This window comes from Dryobates pubescens, chromosome 2, assembly GCF_014839835.1.
Source record: "Dryobates pubescens isolate bDryPub1 chromosome 2, bDryPub1.pri, whole genome shotgun sequence".
NCBI classification, from domain to species: domain Eukaryota; kingdom Metazoa; phylum Chordata; class Aves; order Piciformes; family Picidae; genus Dryobates; species Dryobates pubescens.
In genome coordinates this window covers 18,296,398-18,319,181 of record NC_071613.1, presented here as the reverse complement: position 1 = coordinate 18,319,181, position 22,784 = coordinate 18,296,398, and the positions used below count along the sequence as shown (strand labels likewise).

General features: G+C 42.7%; 1 protein-coding gene across 1 annotated transcript in view; it reads left to right on the top strand.

Annotated features, from left to right (window-relative positions):
* Positions 1-21,865, top strand: part of SPATS2L (spermatogenesis associated serine rich 2 like) — a 92,233-nt gene extending 70,368 nt beyond the window's left edge. The window contains exons 8-13 of the mRNA XM_054171349.1: positions 261-396; positions 12,295-12,353; positions 13,510-13,619; positions 14,124-14,226; positions 19,088-19,296; positions 20,459-21,865. Of these exons, the coding sequence (XP_054027324.1) occupies positions 261-396; positions 12,295-12,353; positions 13,510-13,619; positions 14,124-14,226; positions 19,088-19,296; positions 20,459-20,857 (1,016 nt within the window). The 3' untranslated portion in view covers positions 20,858-21,865. The remainder of the gene's footprint in view (positions 1-260; positions 397-12,294; positions 12,354-13,509; positions 13,620-14,123; positions 14,227-19,087; positions 19,297-20,458) is intronic.
* The last annotated feature ends 919 nt before the right edge of the window (positions 21,866-22,784 follow it).

Genomic DNA, 22,784 nt, shown 5'->3' with positions numbered 1-22,784 from the left:
CATTATATGAGGTGAAATTTAAAAGCAATAACTTAACAGTGCTATTTTCACATTTGGTTTGGGGAATGAATTTGAGAAACACGTTCAGAAACTGAAGAGCACCACAGAAGCACTATGGAGGAGCTGGATTTAGGGACTGCAGAAGGATAACCATTTTATCCCAGTCTGGGCAGACAACATGCTGGACTATTTCTGCTGCGTCACAAAAGCCAAACCCAGCTTTCTGACTAATGTGCAACTTCTGTGTTTTTCTGTTTTAGGGCCAAACATTGAAAAATCAGTAAAAGACTTGCAGCGTTGCACTGTTTCTCTAAGCAGGTATCGTATGATGATCAAAGAGGAAGTGGATAATTCAGTGAAGAAGATCAAAGCTGCTTTTGCTGAATTACACAGCTGGTAAGTAAATCAGCACCACCCCAGAGCAGAGGGGCTAATCAGGCCACTGGCATTGGTGGGGAGGGGTTGGTCACTTACACCTTGTTTGCTTGTAACATGTGGTTTCATCAGAAAAATAAGTGGTGCCATTAAGCATCTTCTCACCAGCCAGGAAGTAACTAATGTGTAAGTGTATATTTACATGCATAAAGGGAGACAAAACTATAGTCCTTAGAGAAAAATCTTGCGGGGGTTTTTTGGGGGGGTTGTTGGGTTTTGGTTGTTTTTTTCCCCCCCTCTAAGTGATCTAATTCTTTATCAAGTTCAGTGGCAGCCTAGCTGAGGAAATGAAAGCTCTACCAAAAATCCTCTCTCTGGAGTTTTTCTGAAGTCTCCTCTTTAAATCTCTTCTTTGATCTTCCCTTCTTCAGCAGCCAGTCATTTATCATCTCTTAATTTCCCATCATCTTTGCTTCTTGTCCCACCATTCTAACTATTCTTTTATCTCTTCCTTTTATCTAAATTTATTCCATTACAGTTTTGGCTATTCTTGATTTTTCACATATATATATGCCCTTAACAAATTTATAGCAGAAATAATTGTGGTGTTAGTGTATTTTGTATACGCTCATCATAGAGTGGCCTTCTGTTCAGCATAGCTACCATATAAACCCCTTATGTTGTAAAGTGCCTAGTCTGACAGAAGCTCTAGCATACAGGAGATCTGTGCTCTGAATATTTGGGCCTCCCAAAACAGTTTTGTGCATGTAGCATAACACTGCAACAAGGACAGGATCACGTCAGGATGTGTTTGTGAAACTCTCAATGAAGTCTGTGTTGCTTCTGGCAGCTCATAAGCCTAATATTTGGGCTTTTCTTCAAATGAACAAAGGAAATAAGGTAATTAAGTGAGCACTCAGCCCCTTGGATATTTATCATCTTCCCTGGGCACAGGAATTTTGCTGTGACACTGTCAGCTTGTCTATCAAGGGAAAATGAAGCAATTCAGATAAACTGTTGCTCCCAGAATGCTATGGAGTAACCAAAACCAAGGCCATGACAATATCTGCTCTCCTGCGTGACACTGATTCCAAAGCTTTTTGTGCCACCTTCTCCCAGGTGCTGGTGGCACATGCCTTGGCTGGGATGTACAAGAGAAAAATGTGCAACAGCAACCAAGTGCTGTCTGTGGTCAGAGCTGCAGAGGATATTTGCAGAAGTTCAATAGCGTAACCTGGATAAGAGCTTAGCTTGTTGCTGTAACACCACCTAAGGGATTTTAATGAAGCTAAATGGAGTTGGAAGCTTTTGTCTTGCGTTGTGGCTTCCTGCTGAAATACACATACCACTTTCTGTTGTCTCTCTTGGGTTTGTTCTACTTTTTCTTCCTTTGGCAGTAGGATAAAAGACCCTTTTTGTGTTGTGTTCTCTCTACTGTCAAGGTCAGAATCAAAACTGCCTTTCAAAAGTCAGTAAATTTTTTGGACTTTCTAATAGTCATCTCTTGGGGGTTTTTTGGTAATCTTTTCATGCTTTTATCAATCACCAAAAGTATGAAGAACAAAGATCTGAGTGCTAAGGAGATAAATCTTCCTCCTACCTCCAGATGTATAGGAAACCATTATTACAGAGATAAATGGATAGCACATGTGGCCTGAGATGTCCTGAGAACTTCAGCAGAAAGGTTCACCAGAACTTTTCCTTTTAGCAGCAGAAGTTGTTGGGTGTTAGATTACAATGGAAGTCCATGTATTCATCTGGCTCAGTATTTCACAACTTGACTCAACTAAAGAAAAGAAGCTACTCCTGAGCACACTGTCAGTACCATACTGCTATTTAGAAACTCACCTATCTGGCAAAACAGTGCATACCACCCCCCATAATGTACAAAAGAAATGCTGTGGAGCAGGTGTGCTGTGAAACCTGTAAATGATTGGAAAACAAAATGCAGAGCTTGCTTCTAATGAACTCTTTAATGAAGCAGGGGGGGAAAAAAAAACCACCACTACAAACCAACCAAAAACCAAAAACCAAACCACAATCCCAGAAAGATACTTATTTTAAAAACACTATGGTGGGTTCACTTTCTTTTCCTTACAGAGCTTCCTAGGTGTTCTTGCTAATTGGAGTAATACCCTGCATGCTCAGAACAGGTGGTAACAACTTTATACTGTGCTTTTCATGCTAGAAGACACCAGAGCATTGGACATGCCATGGGCTGGACCTGGCAGAGCATTTTGCGCTGCTCAGTGAGCAGCCTCTTGCAGTCTCATGTGGATTGTGCTGCTGCTGTGATCTAGCACTTGGGTCACCTCTCTTCTTGCAGGGCTTTCTGTGAGGTTGCTTTCCCCAAGGCTATGAGAGCACTGGGCAGAGCAAGCTGGAGGGCACTGTTTCTCAGACTTGTGTGCACTTGTAACAAGGAAGCTTCTTCTAGCAGTACTGCTTGAGCCGATGTTTCTCCTCATTGCAGCCAGCTTTGGTGCATAGTTTTCAGGTATACCTTTGTGTGAGTGTGAACAGAAGCTGCTCGACTTAGTGCTTGCATGTAAAATCTGTCAAAGCATAGCCACGTGTCACAGTAGTGTACAGTAAGGAAAAGAAGAATGCCAAGTAGTACTTAAGTAGCAGAGGAAGGTCAGGAAAGCCAGGTGCACCGCCCCCTCTCCCTCGGGTGTACTTAAGACATTTGTTGCCAAGCTTAAAAGCCATGTGCTATAACTTAGTTCTCTTTTTCTCCAAGAGACTGAATAATGATTATCCACACAGTCACATGGAGAACTAAAAGGAAACATCTGCTACTTGCCCATGCAGTCTGCTTCCAACCATGAATGGAAACTAATCTGTAGAAAACAGTAAGGGCCAAGTTTAGCTACGCTGCATGCAGAACTGGACCAAAGAAAGACCAGCTTCCTCTGCTCCTGGTAGCTCGAGCACATTGATGTATCCAATGCTCTATTAAGAGCATGAAAACCAACACAGTCAAATTTTTTTTAACTTTTTTTTTGGTGAACAATAAGCACTTGAAAGTTCCAGCACAGGCTGGATAAAAGAATTGACATAATGCTGGAAAAATCTAGTTTGGCAATACTAACAATTTAAAATAGATTCAGGGAACGGCTGGAAAGCACATACTTTGTCTTGGAAAGATGAAGCTGTTTCTTCTATTGTTTTCTAATGTCAAATCAAAGCAGAGGAGTGGGTGGATGTGGGAAGAAGTCACTTGAAAAAGCATAGTTGTGCTTCTGGGTGAATGAACACAGTCATCTCCTTTCTGGGACCGCTACCTGGCAAACTGTGAAGGTGTTGGTTTCCTGTTGCCCATAGCCCAGCATTTATGGCACCTGATGAAGAGCTACCTGTTAGCATTAGCTGTGTGGTAGTTTAGAGCATGGGCAGGTGGCTGGAAAGGCCAGGACTGGTCTTTCACTGGACAGATTCCCTGTGCTGTCTCTGTGTTTCTAGGCAGTCCCCATCTGTGTCTGTCTACCAGCTGATCTCTGGTAGTCCTTATGCCTCTGATGTACAGATTTTACAATCCTCTTGCAGTTTTTTCTGCTGTTTGCCCATTACTCACACTATGCAGTCCATAACCTTGCTGGTACAGAGAAGTATAAAATGGCCCTGTAAGCATTTAGGTTTCCTTGAGCTCAGCTGCTTTTTCAGGGACCAGTGCTTTTATTGAAGCTCATGGCCCTACCCCTACTACCAGGGCAGTCTGGGAAGACCTGATTCAACAGCTCTGGCTTCAGGCTGGCTACTTGCTTGCAGTGCTGCAGCAGCAGGAAGAGAGGCTTGTTGCTTGCTCTGTTTTCCAGACCTCCAGCACTTTGGGATTAACCTTGCTTTCCATTAGTGCAGAGAACAAGACAGCCCATGAAATTTGGGGTGCATTTCAATGAGATACATAATGTCCCCTCTGACCCTCTGTCTTTTGCAGATACTTGCCTCATCCCTTAGTATTTTTCACTAAGTTTGTGAGGACAGATTGCAGAGGTGAAATCCAAAGTGGATTACACTGTCTCATAGCCTGTTCATGTTTTGTAGCCTCTTCTTTCCCTTCCCAGTCGTTCATAGGTGTCTCTGTCAGCCTCAGTAAAACACAGGTACGTGTGCTTTTTGGAGCAAGGTAGATTACTGCTTTTGTGGATGACAAGTGAATGTATCCTTTCTGATCTCAGTTGTCATGCTAAGGAGAAATCTGTATTAAGGATGTGCAGGAAATAATTACTGCAAAAAAAGTTGAACAGATGCTAGACCAGAGAGCCAGACTCCCCTTTCTTTGTGGCCACTAGGTATAGGCCTCAACCTGTAGCAACACTCTCCATGGTGCTTTTGATGAGGTTACCTCTCCTGTAGCATCAGCCTGACAACAGGGATCACAGTCTTCTACCTTGCTAGGATGTTTAGGTGAAAACAATGTGAAATTGGTAAACATAGGCAGAAAGCTAAGCAGTCGGATCAGATGGGAGGCTCAAGCAGGAAATAACACTTTACAGATGTATTCAAAAATGTGCTACAGATGTATGTAAAAATGTGCAGAATGCTAACAAGCCATGGTACAGTTTGTACAGTTGCTGAAGCTGCCAAATGCTGAGATGCTGCCTTCAGTGCTAAATAAATAACATTTTAGAAGTGTTCCCTTAGGAAAAGCTTTTCCGTTTCAGTTTGCAGCTTAAACAAGTTTTTATGACCAGGCAATAAATTTCTAATTGTTTGTAAAGAGATCTCAGAAGAAAAATGCAAACAAGCCTTTAATTATGTGGTGGCTTTACCAGACCCAACTGTGCTAGCTGGCTGCTAAAGAGAACAATATTAGTGAAGGCAGATGAAGAGTAACACAAAGTTAGAGTCGTAGAATGGCAGGAGTTGGAAGGGATCTCTCAGGATCATCTAGTTCAAACCCTGTGCTAACGCAGGATCACCCAGAGCAGGTCGCACAGGAATGCATCCATGTAGGTCTTGAAGTCTCCAGAGGAGACTCCACAACCTCTCTGGGCAGCCTGCTCCAGTGCACCTTTGCCCTCATTAAGTTCAAGTGAAATCTCCTGTGTTCTAGTTTGTACCCACTGCTCCTTGTCATGTCACTGGCCACCATTGATAAGAACCCAGCCCCATCCTCATGACCTCTGCCCTTTGGATATTGATGTGCATTGATGAGATCCCCTCTCAGGCTGCACTTCTCCAGGCTAAACAGCCCCAGGTCTCCCAGCCTCTGAAGAGAGATGGTCCAGTCCCCTTGTCATTCATGTGGCATTCCATTGTACTTTCTCCAGTAGCTTCCTGTCACTTTTGAACTGGGAAGCCTAGAACTGGACACAGTACTCCAAATGAGGTGTAACCATGGCAGCGTAGAAGAGGAGAAGAACCTCCCTTGACCTGCTGGCCACACTCTTATGACACCCCTGAATTCCATTGCCCTTCTTAGCCACAGGGGCACATTGCTGACTCACAGTAAACTTGTCCACCAGGACACTTGCCCATGTTGAACTTCATGTGGTTCACCTCTGCCCAACTCTCCAGCTTGTCCAGGTCGTGCTGGGTGGCAGCACAGCCTGATGGTGTGTCAGCCACCCTTCTCAGTTTGGTATCATCAGCAAACTGCCTGAGGGTACACTCTATTCCTGCATCCAGGTCATTCATGAAGGTGTTGAAAAAGACTGCACTCGGTTTTGACCCAGGGGGGACACCACTAGTTACAGGTCACAGCCCAGCAACTTGAATAACTAAAAGCCTTGGGGCATTTTCACTTCTACCAGATGGTTTGCTGCAGAGGGAAGGTTTTCAGTGAAATTGATTTATTCTTTCTCTCTTGTTTATCTGCTCATTGTCAGCCTGTGGTCAGGATGAAAATTCATGTAATCCAGTTAGCAGATGTATGCTGGTTACACAGCAAATACAGTGATCAAATAACAACCTTCAGGCACCACGAACATGTAAATCCCATTGAGCTAATAATGGAAGGACGTCATCTGCTGAGACACTGAGAAATATGTAGTGTAGCACCAACTGCAGAGATTACTAATATAAAGAAAACTTGGAAATATCTTTCTCCAATTACAAAATCATGTGGCTGTTCAGTAATCCTATAAATCTTGTCATCACCCATTACAGGTGATTGCTTCATGTTCACATTCTCATCACTTCACTCTTGTGCTGAAAGCTTGTCAAGGACAGTTCTGGCTTTTGGATTGAGGTGGGAGACACTTCTGTGAAATACACAGTTGGCTTAAGGGTTCTTATCTGTGGTATTTTCTCTCTGCCTGTGGGTCAAATACATTCATCCTAGAAGAAAAATGTGTACAGATCTAGGCCATATTTAAAGAGCAGTGCTGAGCTCATAGAATCAAAAAATCATTAAGGTTGGAAAAGACCTTGAAGATCATTGAGTGTAACCTTAACCCAACTACCATGACCACTAAACTATATCTAGAAGTACCACATCTGCATACTTCTTAAACACCTCCAAGGATGGCAATTCCACTGTCTCCCTGGGCAGCCTGTTCCAATGCTTGACTGCTTTTTCAGGAAAGAATATTTTTCCTCTCATCCAACCTAAGCCTCCCCTGGCACCACTTTTAAGCCCATTTCCTCTTGTCCTACTGCTGGTTACGTGGGAGAAGATCAAGACTATCCCTTGAACTTCCTTGCAATCTGACCTCAGATGTAGCAGAGACAGTGACAGTACCAACATCCCTCACTAGGTTGTTAACCAGCTCAACTTTAAGGAGCTACTGGGGTCCCTTCCAAAGCCTGTTGAGCAGTCACAGGAGAATGGTATGTTGGGGGTTTTTTTGTTTGGTGGTTTGTTGCCCTTTTTTGGTTCTTTTCCATTTTGAATCCTGAGCTTCAGTCTCCAGTAGTGTCCAACCAACTCCCTCATGAAAAAAAACCTTGAGTTATACCTCAGTGTTCCAGTGTCTCATTTGCTGAACCAGACCACAGAAGATGCCCATGAAAAACATCTCTTTCCCTCTTCAGTCTGAAGAGCCCTGCTGTAGTCATTCAGAATGCCACAGCTGACTATTTTCTGTCTCCAACACAGCATTTGTTCTCCAACTATGCACAAAGCTAGTAAAGGGGAGAGTAAAGCTTAGTAAGCATCTCAAGGTGAAAACTGGCATTTTGGGGCATTTAGCAGGGTTTTGAAAGGACTCATTTGAGTTACTCCCTCTAACAGTAACTGTGCTGTGCAGCTGTGTCTTACCTTTGTGAGTTGTCAGCATATTTGCCTCCGTGTCGGCTTGGTCTTTTTATTTCCCCATCTATTCAGGCACAATAGGTTTATCATAATGCCTAGAAGAGGCAGAAGGAAAGAGAAGATTCTGGTCATCTGGAACCTTTGTGATTCTCATCAGTAAAGCTATAAATCAGCCAGCCTGGCAATCTGAAGCAGCTTTTCTGAAGAGGCCCTAATAACTTTAATCATTTTAGTGGGATTTTGAGGTATTGCAGCTGACTGAAAATGTCTTTTCTTTTTCCCTCTGCAAGTACTAGATTTCATACAGTAAACTAGAGGGAGATTGATTTGTTTCCACTAATGTCAGAACAAATTCAGAATTTGTTCTGAGTATGAAGCTGTGAAATGAGGCAGCTGTCAGCATAATTTACCCCTGTCATTACTGTGCCAGCAAATCACTGCTGTTTGATGTTTGCAGCTCTTTTGCCATTGCTTACTGGTGTGGATTCTGCTAGCCCGTGTAAATACAAGGCACACATGCTGTCCATTTGAGCAGGAGTAGGATCCTTCCAGTCTCATCTTGGAACGGCTTTGGCAAAATGAATCCTAGGGAGCTGCTGTCTCTCCTGTGTCTCTACAGCACAAGCTCTGGCTGTGTCCTGCCCCACTTGCATGCCTTCTGCCTTGCTGTTTCCTCCCTGAAGCCCAAAATTTTGTCTGGATACTAAATCAAAGAGTGCTGAATCCCATGCTCCGAGCTGCATATGTTCACCTCTGGTGATGCTGATAGCTAGAGTTGGTACCCAGGGTCCTGATCCTCAAAAAGTGAACAGAATTGGTCCTCTCAGAGAGAGGTGTAGCAAAGGGAGACATCAAGATGAGAGATAGTAGCATTACCTTGTTCTGACTCCAGCATCGGTCGTGGAGTACAAGACTCACTCAATTTGGATCTGTCCTTGAGCCTGGTCTATAGGAGAGGGATGTGAGTCTCAGTATTTGCTCCAGTGAGTGTTATAAATGTATCATAAAAAAAAAGTGAACACCACAGCAGAACTGACAAATACTGCCACAGCAGGGGATGCTACGGACTGATGGCTAGGGCATGGGTACACTCAGAGAGAAAGGTGGTGGTGCTGAGCTGTGTTTGTCACAGGAGTCTCAAATGATAGATAGAATGTATTTAAGTGCTGATGTTGGAGGGAAGGAGAAGGGGTGGCTGAAGCCTGACAGAATGGTAGTGCTGGGAGTAATAAAAAAAATGACAAGGCTATAACCTCTCCAGAGCCTCAGCTGAAGAAGTATGTTATTATTTTAACCCTGATCCATGACATTTATTGAAGACCCAAGAGGAGCAGCTTAACTAGAGAGAAAAGAATTAGCAGGATGTTTTCCCTGAGGTGTTTTTCGATCTGAAGCGCTTTCTGGTCCTTGCTCTGCTGCAGCCCCAACTTACGCAGGAAGTTCCTATGGTACTTGGTATCTGACTGTCCACAGCACACCAACAGCTGCAGGCTGTGTTCTGGGGTGTGCCAGCTTGATAGAACATTTTGATATCAAGTGTGCACTAAGGAAGCATGGTGGGGAGCGGGAATAAAATGCATTCCCAGGAGGCATTGCTGAGCTTTGAGAAGTTGTCAATAATGCTTGCACTATGGGCTGCTCCTGATCATCCGATGGAGGCTGAATAGGGGCATTGTTCCAGAACGTACACTGAAACCTGCTGAACTTCTCTTGGGTTAAGTCGTTGTGCAACTGAAGTGGCTCTCCTAGCTTCATGTGAAAACAGTGCTATCTTAGCCAGACCAAGAGAAAAGATTTGATCTGTTGGTTTTTTTCATAGTGCTTTTGTCCTTTCTCTTTGTATCTGTTAGCATGTTTTTCATTTCTGTATTTGTTCTTTAATCCTTTTGTTTTTCCCAATCCAGTTTTCCAGGGGTTTTTTCTGCTGTATTTGTTTATAACTTTGTCAAGCTCTTGATGGAGGAGGACTTGATCAGTTTCGCACTGAAGTGCTCTCTCTGACTAGAAAGGAATGAAATTGATTCCTACTCTGTTTGCTTGATCCTCATGCAGCATAAGAAGCAATGCTGCATTTCCTAGCTCTCGTTTGCCTGTGGCATTCTAAAGAAACAACTTCCCCCATTACTCCATGAAATATGGTACTTTGTGATGTCAAAGCTGAGAAATGTGGCTGTGTACTTTCAGATGAGAATTACTATGTGCCTTTTGTGGGGTGAGAGAGGGAGGCCCTGTCCTCCACTGGCTTGAGTTGGTACAGCTGCACTGTCTTCAGAGAAGTGCAGCCCTATGAAGTCCATTAGGCTTGGCTTGTCGCACCAACTGGTCTCCTATTAAGAAAGCCACCAAATGCTTTTGCTCTTGTGTTCTATTCCTTAGTTTTCCCAAGGTACATTTGTAGCTATGAGGGAAGCACTCAGGTGGCCTTTTTCCATCAAATTCATCAGTCCTGGCAGCTACTGCTGCAACATACAGACATTTCCTGAAGTGTTCATTGGAGACTATACTAAAACATTAGGAGTGGAAAACTGCCTAATAACAGATGAGATGTGACTATAAAATATGATGAATATGGGACTGCTATGGCCTTGTTCTCATTCTGTAGCTATTTGTGGGGGTTATTTGGCATAATTTTTTTTCATCAAAAATGCTTTTATCATCAATTTATTTGGCATAAATTACAGTGCTGTTGTCAAAAATGTTTTTAGCATAAACTAAAATGTTTGTGTTTGGCATCAATGACAGTGTTAGGGGCCGAGCAATTTAGTAAAGACCTGTTGTTGGAGTAAGGAGATGGCAGTGATGGAATGAGCTAGGTCAAAACACAATTCTGGTAAGCTCTACTGTAGTCAGCTTGTTGCTTGCATATTTTGCCATCCAAGAGCTGATGTTTGTATAACCTGTGTGCTACACTAGGGAGGCACTTTGGTAACAGAGACAGCAAAATTGAAAATGTGCATTTTAAGAAAACATTAAAATCCCTTTTTTTGGGTGGAGAGTAGAAACAACTGACTTAAGACTCATTTCAGCTACCTGCTAGAAAAGCTGAGGAAGTTTATTATGCTGTATAGTGGTAAAAGCTAATTGCAAATAGATTAATTCTGCAAAGCTATCCCTATTTAGGGTAGCAAGCTGGAGTCACCTGCCTATTCGGAGCCCAAGCTTAATGCTTATGCCTGGAGAATATTGAGGGCCAACTGAACAAGTGTGGCCTTTCATTTTAAGCTTCCTAACTGATTTGTTCTACTGTTAAAAAGCCTTGCTCTTCCATTTCTTCGTGTGTGGGGGTTGCACTAAACTGATCTGGCAGGACTAAACAATATTTGTAGACTTGTATATGATATATGAAATAGAAAAACTTGTTAACTCCGCATTTTTACTGTCTTGCTGCAAACTTTGTCATCAGCCAACCCATTTCTGCCCCTCTCATTGGCTGTTGGGAGGCAGAGTAAAATGAAGTAGCCTCTCCTCCTCTAAAGGTGGCGTGGTTGATTGGTAAAACTCGAGGGCAGGATTCTGCAAGAGCTTCTGTTGTAAACCTTCTGTATAACCTTGGTTAATGTATGGGAAGATCTGAAGTAACTTATGGCACTTATCCTAGCTGGGGAAGTTCTGGTTGAGTCAGGTGTGTATCTGCCATCTGTTGCCCAGACTGCCCTCTCCCTCATCTTGCTTTAGTTAACAACTCTTGTCCTTCTGAGTCTTCTGTGGTCTTTCAAAGTCTTCTGTCTTTGATTGCTGCCCGCTAAACTCTGCAAGATTTTTCCTGCTCTGGGCATTCTAGACAGAAGTTCTGTTCTTGAGTTTTCTGTTTTCTGTCCTTCTGATGGAAGCTAGTTCACTTACCATTTTGTGTCTTCACTGGGTACAAAAGCATGGGTTTAAGGAATGATTTCACTGAAAGGGTTGAGAACTCCACTTTTCCCTTGTAGATGTGATGTATTTGCTCCTGGTGTTTGTCCTACTTTTTATGATTTACCCCCAGCTACTTGATGTCACTCACTTGTGCAAAAAACCCTAAACCTTGGTGTTTATTGATGTGAATGTGACAGAATAATCTACTGAGGGGGACATGAGAGCACTGTCCACAGGAGAGCGTTCTGCAGTGCTGTTCTGTCACTGAGCAATGCCACTGGGTTGGCAATGTGAACAATTCAGCAGACCCACCAGCTAAGTCTGTGCTTGGGCAGCTTAAAAGCACAGTCAGGGATTTCATCCCAGGGATTTGTGAAAGGAGAGTCTTGTGAGACTTTTGGGAAGGCAAGGTAAAAGTGGAATGACACCTTCTTCCCAGTCCTGGAGACAAGGGGGGGCAAGGAAGCTGTTAATATTGCATTAAGAGGTAAGCTGTATTAAAGGGGTACCTGCAGTGGTATGTCTGGCTCAATTAACAAACAGACTTCAGTCCTTTGAGGACTACTGTGCCCAGGCAGTGCCAAAGAGGTAAATCAAAGTGGCTTTCACATCTGTGCAGACATGTGGGCAGGCCAGTGAGATGTTTGTGCCAATCAGCACACACTGATTACCACTGATTATGTTCTTTTTGTAGTCACTTGGCCTAGCTGTTTCTTCAGCTTCCAATTTTTTTAAGTCTTACTGATTTCTAAACTGCCCATAACTAAGATATGAAATGTTTGTGTAGTTACAGCTTTTGATCTTTATGAAGTTCTAGCATGGAATAACTTGTGGGTGTTTTCTTTCTTTTTTTTCCTCTTTTTTAGCATTGTAGACAAAGAAGTGTCATTAATGGCAGAAATTGATAAAGTTAAAGAAGAAGCCAGTAAGTAAAAAAAAAAATAAAAACACCCAGGGAACTTTTGGAATAGTCACAGAAACATTTGTTTGGTTTGGCAGAAAATTATACAGCACATAAATTTGGTTAGCAACATTCCAGCATCTTTCATACTCCGTGTATGCAATCAGATAATCTTTGGTATTCCCAGATAGCTTCTGAATAGTTTGTCTCTTATAAGGGTTGTGCATCAAAATGCTGATATTATGATATTAAGGTAAACCAGAAGTTCATAAGAAGTTAGATTTAATTATTTATTCCTCCTGCTTCTTGATCACTTTTTTTTCCTTCCTCCTTCATATTTCTATGGCTGCTTGATTACTATGCCTCCCTGACTGTAGCCATAAGCTCTAGATAAAAGCCTATGATTGCCTTCATTTTACAATTAGATGCTCTCTTTCCCACCAGTCAGTTAACCAGTTGTTGCTTTTACAGGGAGGCACTATGTAGCTAATAGTTTGCACATCATTAATTTTCCACCAAAAATGTACTATCCTTTGTCAGTGGTTCATGATTAATCTTTTCCTATAGGAACATAACTGTTCTCCCTTGCCTCACATGAAATATATAAGACAGGCAATAGTAAATGTTTAGTATGTTTGCATGAGGACTGTTGGCCTTTGTAGCCCTGCTGCCGAAAGGGTGACTATATCTTCTATACTTTGAAAGCCAAATTGCCATGCTGATGATTTTAATGTAAACTATATATGAACAGAGTGTTTTTCAGAGATGCTGAAGTGGCCCTGCTGTAAATAAAATACAGCATGTCTTCAGAAACATGCTGTTAATGTTACTCTTCTTTCCATGGCTCCATGGAAAGCTTCCTGATTTTGTGCTTAACAATCAAAGCCCCATAAAATTCCGAACAACATGCCACTTCCCCTTTTTGTCTAAATTGCAAAGGCTTGCTTTAACTGATTTTCTGACAGCCAGCCCCTTTCCAGGTCTTCCACAGTATCAGGCAGTTAAGTTTAGTGTGCAGATTGACTTAACCTGGGCAAGCAGTACTGGAAGTCCAGCCAAAGTTGGGGGGCTGAGATGCATGTGCTCGTCTCACATGTGATACATTGCTGATGCCCAAAGACTAACAAAGTAGAGCAATTTCCCTTCCTAGCATAAATTATTGACTACTGGTATTTGGCAGTGGAAATCCTGACTGCTCGGCAGAAGAAAGCTGAGGAGCTGAAGAGACTGACAGACCTGGCCAGTCAGATGGCTGAAGCACAACTGTCTGAACTCAGGGCTGAAATTAAGGTCAGGCATTCACTTCTGCTTGGGTACTTTAGCTGTGGGTATAAATGAGCTGTCATGTTAACATGCCTAAGCTGATCATTCCTGCTAAGGGCCAAAGGGTGAGTAGCTTCCCATGGGGAAAGCATATGTTCTTAAAGCCTTATGGATTCTCTGAGCAATGTACAGATGCAATCAGAGAAGTAAGTATCCACTCCTAGGTGAAGCAGTGGGGAGTTTTACTGAGTTTGTCAGACTCAGTTAACAAGCAAACCTGGTAACTTCAGATTCTCTGATGAAACAGTCCCCAAGTGTGGGAGTGATCTACCCATCTCTGACCTGGGAGACCTAATTTGGCAAGCATGGGAAAACACTTGGTTCTGCATAGAGATCCTGTGTACAGGTCAGGGCCAAGATTTTGCTGAGCCTTAAAGTGACCTTAAGATAAGCATTGTTTGGTTTCTGTACCACCCATAGAGGGTGTTCTGCTCAGAATGCAAATCGCTGTGAACTTGTCTGGTTTTGCAGCATTTTGTGAGTGAACGGAAGTATGATGAAGAGCTGGGCAGGTCTGCTCGATTCTCCTGTGATACAGAACAGCTGAAGACCCAAATTCAGCTCTGTGGAGAAAGTAAGTGCTGGTGATTTCTCACACCAAAGGTCTTGGAACACAGTGTTGCAGATAGCTGGGCAGGAAGTTGCAGCAACAGTAGTGGCAGGTGTGCTGGCAGTGTGCATGCATGCAGCAAGCCTGGTGTGAACAGAGTCAGCTGGGTGCAGCAGCCTTGCTGAACAGCACAAGTCAGCTTTACAGCATGCACTGCAAGGTCCATCTGCATGTGCACAGTGCTTTGGCACTGCTTTGGCAGAGATTTCCAGGTATTGCACAGATCAGTTGAAATTTTCGATCAAAATAGGATTTCCAAGTGGAAATAAAAGTTAGCTCTGGGGAACACTCCAATTCAGCCATTTATCACAGTGCATTAGAGGTTGGAAGGGAATGCATCCAGGTGGGTTTTGAAAGTCTCCAGAGAATGATACTTTACAATCTCTTTAGGCAGTCTGTTCCTGTGCTCCATCACCCTCACTGTAAAGCAGTTTCTCTTCATGTTGAGGTGAAATCTTCTAATTCAAGCTTGAACCTGCTGTTCCTTGTCTTATTAGTGTACACCACCGAAAGATTTATGAATAACTAGTAAGCTGCAAGATTCTCTGTGTGAGCATAACGTTAGGATACCAATCTCTCTCCTGCTAGGAGATAACTCCTCAGCTTTGTAATAGTGATCACTGGGTTTTTCAGAACCTTACAGGTAGTCCTGAATGTTCCTGCTTCCAAATCACCTCACCTGCTTGGAAAAGTCAGGTTTGTATTCTGCTCCAAGTATCTTGTCCCTGTTGCAAAGTATGAGCTAGCCTATTCACATACAGAATCACAGAATGATAGGGGTTGGAAAGGATCTCTGAAGATCATCTAGTCCAACCTCCCTGCCAGAGTAGGTTGCATAGAACAGCATCCAGGTGGGCTTGGAATGACTCCAGAGGTGGAGACTTCACCACCTCTCTGGGCAGCCTGTTCGAGTACTCTGCCACCCTCAATGGAAAAAAGTTCCTCCTCATGTTTAGATGGAACTTTCTATGTTCAAGATCGTGCCCATAACCTCTTGTCCTGTTACTGGGCACCACTGAAAAAAGCTTGGACTCATCCTCCTGACACTCACCATTGAAGTATTTATGAGCACTGATCAGACACACACATACCCCTGCCCCCAGTCTTCTATAGGCTAAAATGCCCCAAGTCCTTTAGCCTTTCTTCCTAAGAGAGATGTTCTAGCCCCTGAACATCTTCATAGCCCTTCTTGTTTCCAGAGAGGCAACAGTAACGATGGAAAGTAAAATTTTTATACTAAGCTTATAAGGTCTAATGTTTCTTAAGTGTATTAATACACATATAGGATATTCCTCATCTTAGTCATGCCTTTCCCCCCCCCCCCCCCCCCAAAAAAAAAAAGCCAGTACTATAATGCTTTGCCCCAAGTGTTACCCTGTCCTGTGATAGCTCGTCAGTACCATCACTCAGGAGGAAAGCTGTTCATGCAGTACTGATCTAGGCCATCTTGGTGGGAGGAAAAACATTTCAGGAAGAAAAATAATTAAAGTTTTCAAGGAGCTACTAGAAATGGAAACTAAAAAATGTGACAGAGTCTGACAGTGCATGCTACTGACTGCACAGCTGCTGAACTGGCTCCTTTAAGGTGTAACCAGCTTAATTAGACCATAAGAACTGCTTTTGCAGAAAACTTTGAAGATCCATGTAAGCTCATGTCCTGTCTCTCCTTGAAGCTAACCCACCGTGTTTCAAAGGAAGGCAGGAGCTTCCCAGTAATGCATCTAATTGTTCAGTCACCTCACAGGCCCTGTCTCATACCCTGGAGTTTGAGACTAAAAATTCTGTAACCTTTGTCCTGGCTGATAGAACCACAGCTGCTGCTGAGACAGCTGGAGAGTGTTTTACAAATTCATTGAACTACTTTCCTAGATACCTTCCTGCTGCAGTTAATTCAGGTCAGAGAACTCAAAAGAACAGCTATTAGTAGGAAAACAGTACCGTCTTAAAGACCAGTAGTGCACTGTCCATCTGAAGAACTTAGCTCTGATCTGCCCTCAATGACCTTAGATAAGCAACTCATGCTGCTGACATGTCTTTGATAATAGCTCTTCAGTGCAAAAGATGTTTCTGTTTGGAGCATCTTGCAATGAGGAGCAAATCCCCCTCAAACAGATCATACCAGGCCTGTAGCTAAAAAGAGTCACTGCTAGGGCTTTGATAAAAGCTATAACCAGCAGCACAGCTCGTGCACAGGAAGGCATGTTCCAGAAGAAGAGGGTAGGCAGCCTACATTCACAGGACAGGAAGAAACAAAAATAATTGAACTGACACAATAGTGGGTTGTACCCCTACCTTGTACATCCTTGTTGTTAAATGTTTATGGCACCTGGATTTTCATACAGGCCTCCATGTGTAGCAGTCTGTTGTAGACAAGAGAGAGCAGTAGAATTCAGTGACAGCTGGCCTCACTGAACTTAGGACAGAAAGTTCAGTTCATTGTGCAGATCATTGTGTTGTTTTTCTGATCCCTAATGGGAGAAATAGCTGATGTTGGTGCTTCAAAAAAACTAACAGATCATGGTGAGTTGCTGAAATTGTTCCACATTGTCTTTCTCTGTACAGAAAGTGAAAAAATACAAGTGCCTCTTAGATAAAACAGCAGGTGTGTCACTGAAGTGAGCCTCTGCTTGGTCGTCTGTACCAGAAGGAAAGGGGGAATTTCCGTAAGCAGAAAAACCAAACCAGCACTTGATCTTAAAGAACCTTATTTCAGTAGCCTCAGAGTCCTCTTTGAGACTGCTTAGTGGCCACTGTGGAGAAGCAGGCAGCTTGAAGAGCTTGTAGAAATAGTGGGGCGGGGAGGAGGGGGGGTTGTTTTAAGAATCAAGGATTTATTTGGTGCATTTCACATCCAGACATGAATTGGTCACGAAATCTGGCAGTTTCAAAATACAAAGAAGTAGAGAGTCTACTAAGATGAGCAACAGTGGCTGCTGATGGTGCTGACTGCCAAGATCTACATGAAGTAGATTGGTGCATTGCATTCAGTTCTAATTTTTATAGATACCTGTGGTACAGAAGAACTTTGTTAACCACCTCCTTAGAGAGAAAGGAGCAAGAAATGCTAGAATTTTCTTCTTCATATCGAGGGAGGTTCTCCTCCCCTTCTACTTTGCCCTGCTTGAGGCCCCACCTGGAATACTGCATCCAGTTCTGGGCTCCCCAGTTCAAGAGAGACAGCAATCTACTTGAGAAAGACCAACATAGGGCTGCAAGGATGATTAAAGGATTGAAGCACTGCCCTATGAGGAAAAGCTGAGAGACCTGGGGCTGTTTAGTCTGGAGAGGAGAAGACTGAGAGGGGATCTAATATATAATATTGGATCTAATATTTAATACAAACATCTGAAGGCTGGGTGTCAGGAAGGAAGGGACAGCCTCTGCTCACTTGTGCCCTGTGATAGGACAAGGGGCAATGGATATAAACAGCAGCACAGGAAGTTTCACCTCAATATGAATAAGAACTTTTTTTACTGAGTGAAAAAGAGCACTGGAACAGGCCCCTCACAGAGGCTGTAGAGTCTCCTTCTCTGGAAACTTTCAAGACCCGTCTGGATGTGTTTCTGTGTGACCTGTTCAAGATTATATGTCAGGGGGGTTGGACTTGGAAGATCTGCAGAGGTCACTTCCAGGCCCTAACATCTTGTGATCCTGTGATTAGGAAGGATGCTTTCCTGGCTGTTACCTGTGTTGTAGCTAGTACCTATATAGGCAGCAAATGTCATCCTCTTCTGCCTTCAGTGATCAAAGAATAGTTTGAAATCTAATTTAGGCTGTGGTGTTTGCAGGCTTAACTTCCTTTGACTCCAGCAGTCAGAAGAGTTGCTGGCATGCCACTGGCTTCCTTCCCATGTTTCTTCCTATGCTGCTTGCAAAGTCCTGCTAGGAACATCACTGACAGGACAGCAGTGTGTAGGGCAGTCCTGGCTGCACATGTGTGCATCCCAGCTGGTTAAAAGCTCCCAAGCAAACCAACAGGTGCCACTAATTTTGAGAACTTTTCTCGGGTGACCAAAGCCCAGCTGTGGTGGGTTGAAATGACTCCTAATGTAAAATTGCCAGACCAGCTCAGTTGAAAGCAAATGAATCTGCATTGACAAGCACACTACAATCTAGAAATATGGAATGCAATGAATATGTACAACATATACAATATTTACATACACACATACCATATATAAACACACAATTTATAAACAACACAAGAAACCCCCTGGACAAAACCAGAGGGTTACCAACAGCTTCCCCCTCCCTGCTCCCTTCCCTGCTGTACATGGGACATTTTCTCTTGTCCCTGTACATGGGACAAGAGAAAAAAGGAGCAAAGCAGAGAGCAGCTTATTAGTACTTAGCCTCAACAAAGAATGCAGCCAAGGTCAGCAAGCCAGCAGAAGTACCAGTCAGTATATGCCAGAGTGAAGAAAGCCAAAAGAGAGTCAGTTTATGCAACTAACTTGATGTCATTAATCAGACCAAAGGGATTATTTAGACCTTATTATTTCCCCTTTGCATCCAATGGTGATTTATTTACGTTCTACTACTTTTCTGCTCAATCTGTGGAAAATTTTCCTAGGCATCTGCCTAAAACTGCCACACCAGCTTTCTGCCAGGCTCCTTCCAGTTGTAGAGCAGTCCTACCACACAGCCTCTTGTCTCCAAAAGTGCTTCACAAGGAGGCAGTTTCACAGCCATAGTCCTCTAGCTTACTTCATTAAAGCAGGGCTGGAACAATGCTACCAAGCCATAAGCAGGGTAAGAATATTGCCTTATGTTTAGATGTTGATAGTTTAACTAATAACAGGGAATTATTTTTTTCTTTCTATAGTATCTCACCCAAAGAACAACTATTCCTCAAGAACACCATGTAGTTCAGTGTTGTCTTCGATGACCTCACACGGAACGATTGGCAAGCAAAGTACGCACAGCCGAAAGCCTTCTGGTAATGCCAGGAACTCTGATAACACCAAAGCCCAAAGTCATCATTCTTCCAACGCTGCAGAGCCGTCTTCCCAAGGAGCTGTGACAAATAAGCAGGTATGAAATCACTTATGAACTAGGCTAAATGATTTGAAAGATGGCAGGAAGCTGTGCAGTATTGAAATGAGTTAATGCAAAATCCAGTAGAAAGACTCTTTTGCAGACTGTATACTTAAATGATAAGGTTTGAAAATCTGCAAATGCTTCTTTTCCAGCTTCCTTTTCAAGGCAGTGTGAACACACAAGGTGGAAATACCACAAGTGCATTGTCTGGTGTTCAGGCAGAAGTGACTAGTAGTAGTTAATAGATTGAAAAAAGTAAACCCTTCCATAATAGCTGATTGCCCTTTGTGCTGCAATGGAGAAACATTTCTTCCTGATCCTTGAGAAATGATTGCTATACGTGCTGCTGAAGCGTGATTATTAGATAGATTCTGGAAGTGGAATCCTGCCAGGTTTAAAAGCAGACACTATATAATAAAGCTACAGCAGTGTGCTATATTGGTAGCTATTTCATTGCAAGAGCACCTTGGAGTGTCCTTGTACTCTTGTTCTTTAATAAAGCTGCCACTGAAGTTGGTCTGAATTTTATCCCAATAGGAATTTTGGGCTGAAGGAGGTGCCTGAAAGGAAACTTGAGAGCATTACATAATGGCAGTGCATATATGGAATTACCTGTCCTGGCAGTCATGCAAACAAAGCAATTCAGCCATTTCCCACTAAGGCTCAAGGCTTCCTCTGAGCAAGATACCACAATGAGCATCTCTCCCACCACGTGGATTCTTAAATTCCATTTACACATGAACCTCTGTTCCTCTTGCACTCTTGTAGTGTTTACACAATGCTTTGCTAGGAAAGTTTCTGATTTTTTGAAAAAGCCAGCATCGAGTTGTTCAGTGCTTCTGAAGTGCTGCTGCTGAGATGCCTAGTACTTCATTCCCTTTTCTCTATTCTCTTGAATCATAGCAGGTTTTAATTTGCCATCAGTGGTGAGCCTGCCATCAATATTTCTAGGCTGCTGAGGTGCAGCACTTTACCCATCGTTCAGGTTTGAAGCGTGAGGACTAGTCGGCTCTGGCAGCAATTATTAACTGCCCAGTGTTTTCCCTCTCCTGCTTATGCTGAAAAGTCTGTTCTGCAGTATTTCTTAATTGATTGCTATATTTCTTGTACTGTTGGAAGGATTCAGATAACCTAATCCAATATTCTTTCTGAGTAGAATGGGCCTTCTAGCCAGAGACGAAGATTCAACCCACAGCACCAAAATGTCCGGCTCAATGGATCTCTTAAGTCACAAAGTGCCAGTAACGAGGCAGATCAAAACACTACAAAGAGTGGTACCAGGTCTGAACACAGAAGACAGCAGCATAACAACTTCAGATCTAAAAATAAAGGAGCTGTGAAAAATCAAGAGCAGTCCACAGCAACAAGGACCACAGAGAACGTGCCGCACTCAGAAAAGAGCAGACGGAAGCATCCCCCAGCAGACGTGGCAGATCACAGGCCTTTCCAAGGCAGCGTTGGCAGGGTGTCACAGTGCAATTTATGCCCTGCAAGGATGGAGGTCTCTGCTGATGCCACTGTTCTTTCAGTGCCCGCTGTGACTTTGGTGGCTTAAAATGTCACGGCGATGGCAGACAGAGGAATTTAATCTCTTCATTTTAGTTTCTTGCTCAAGATGCTTGTCGAGGAAGAAAATAAGTCAGAAGATAGTCATTTTAAAGCTGTTGCTGCTTACAACTCGTTGGTATCTTTGCTACTTACTAATTATCCAAATGAATTCATACCTTCACAGCTTTGCCCACTCTGTTCACAGTTGGTTTGTCATGACAGTATAGAATCTTACCAAAGCAGCATTTGCTTCTTAGAAAAATGAAATCTAGATTGGAAAAATAGATGGAAGTTCATAATAGCAAAAACCTGTTGTAGATACGTGGTTAATACCAGTCAACATTATTGGTTTGGGGTTTGTTTTTTTCTTTTTTTAGAGCAGCCTGTGTTAGAAGGATCCCAAGAAGCCTGTATGCTCTGGTCTGCAATGACATCAGATAACCTCATGGAATTTTGCAGCACATCTCTCTCCCCCTCTTTGTGTGTGTGTATACATGTACGTGCATGCACACTGTATACACAGAGAGTATACTCCATTGAAAAAAAGCAGTACAGTTGATTTTAGCTTCTTGTTCCATAATCTGAGACCTTGTATAAATTGTATTAAATGTATTACATATTGGTATTTTTCATTGACAAACTATTTTTATGAGGCTGAAGAAAAACATTTGTTTCTTAAGTTGGGAGTATGTATGGTCATGGCCACTCAGATGCACAGTCCTAGTCTCCATCTTCATCAGGCACTTTTCTATGACTAGTTGGATTTATTTTTTTGTATATGAAAAGTTTGCAGGTGTTCTAGACTTGAATCCAAATTATTTTTCTATATTTTTGCTGTAGGAACCATCTGTCCATTATGAGAGCTATGACTAAGAAATGTGTCACAGCAACAGACAGCAGAATGTGGAGGTCCATATTTGAGCATATACATCCTTTCCAGTTTTCTATTAAAAGTCTTTATGTTCTGATTCTGTATTTCAGAAAACTCTGTTTCTTCCAAAGAATTAAAATCTTTTTAAAATATTCAGATGTTTGCTACTTTTGCAGTGCCTAACCTTTGTGATCTTGTTCAAACTGTATTTGCTTCGTTCAGCTGGTGGTATCAGTGGGAGGCTTTCAGCTGAGTTTGTATTGTACTAGGTGTTTGCTTTTAGCTATGTTCTGATGTCAGAGAGCCACCTCCACGTGCTCAAGGCTAGGTTGGATAAGGCCTTTGAGCAACCTGGTCTAGTGGAATGTGTCCCTGCCCATGGCAAGGGGGTTGGAACTAGATGATCTTGAAGGTCCTTTCCAAGCCAAACCATTCTATGAATCTATGCTTTAATCTGTGATTATTTAACGTAGTAAGGGGTCAGAACCCAGACCTGGCATCAACTGGTGGCCTAAGTGTTGGAAATGGAAAGGTATAAAAGGTGAGTAAGACAGACTTCCACTGAGGTCAGTAAGAGCAGGACACTTGAGTCTCTTTATGAGGTTATTCCTAGGTTATTTTTTGCTGTTGGTGCTGATTTCTGTTAGCACACTTCCTTACACTGATTTACTCTTCCTCTGTGGCCCTTGAAAAATACTCTTCAGCACAGAGTGAGAGGAATTACTTGTGAGTGATGTTGATTTTTATTTCTTTTGATCTCTGTGTACAATGTTCTGTATTTGAATATTGGTAAAACCTGATTCTAAAAGGCAAGTAACTCCTCTTCACCTGGATTAGTGGTGAAAACACACACACACAGGTGGGTGAACTCTGGCTTGCCTAGCATGGCAAGGACTGCTTCTATCCCATTTCATTGCCTATCAGACTCTTTAAATAGAATCATAGAATTATTAAGGGGATTAAGGTTGGGAAAGACCTCTCAGCTCATGAAGTCCAGCCTTCTACACAACACCTTCATGACCACTGGACTGTGTCCCAAAATGCCACATCTAACTTGTTTTTT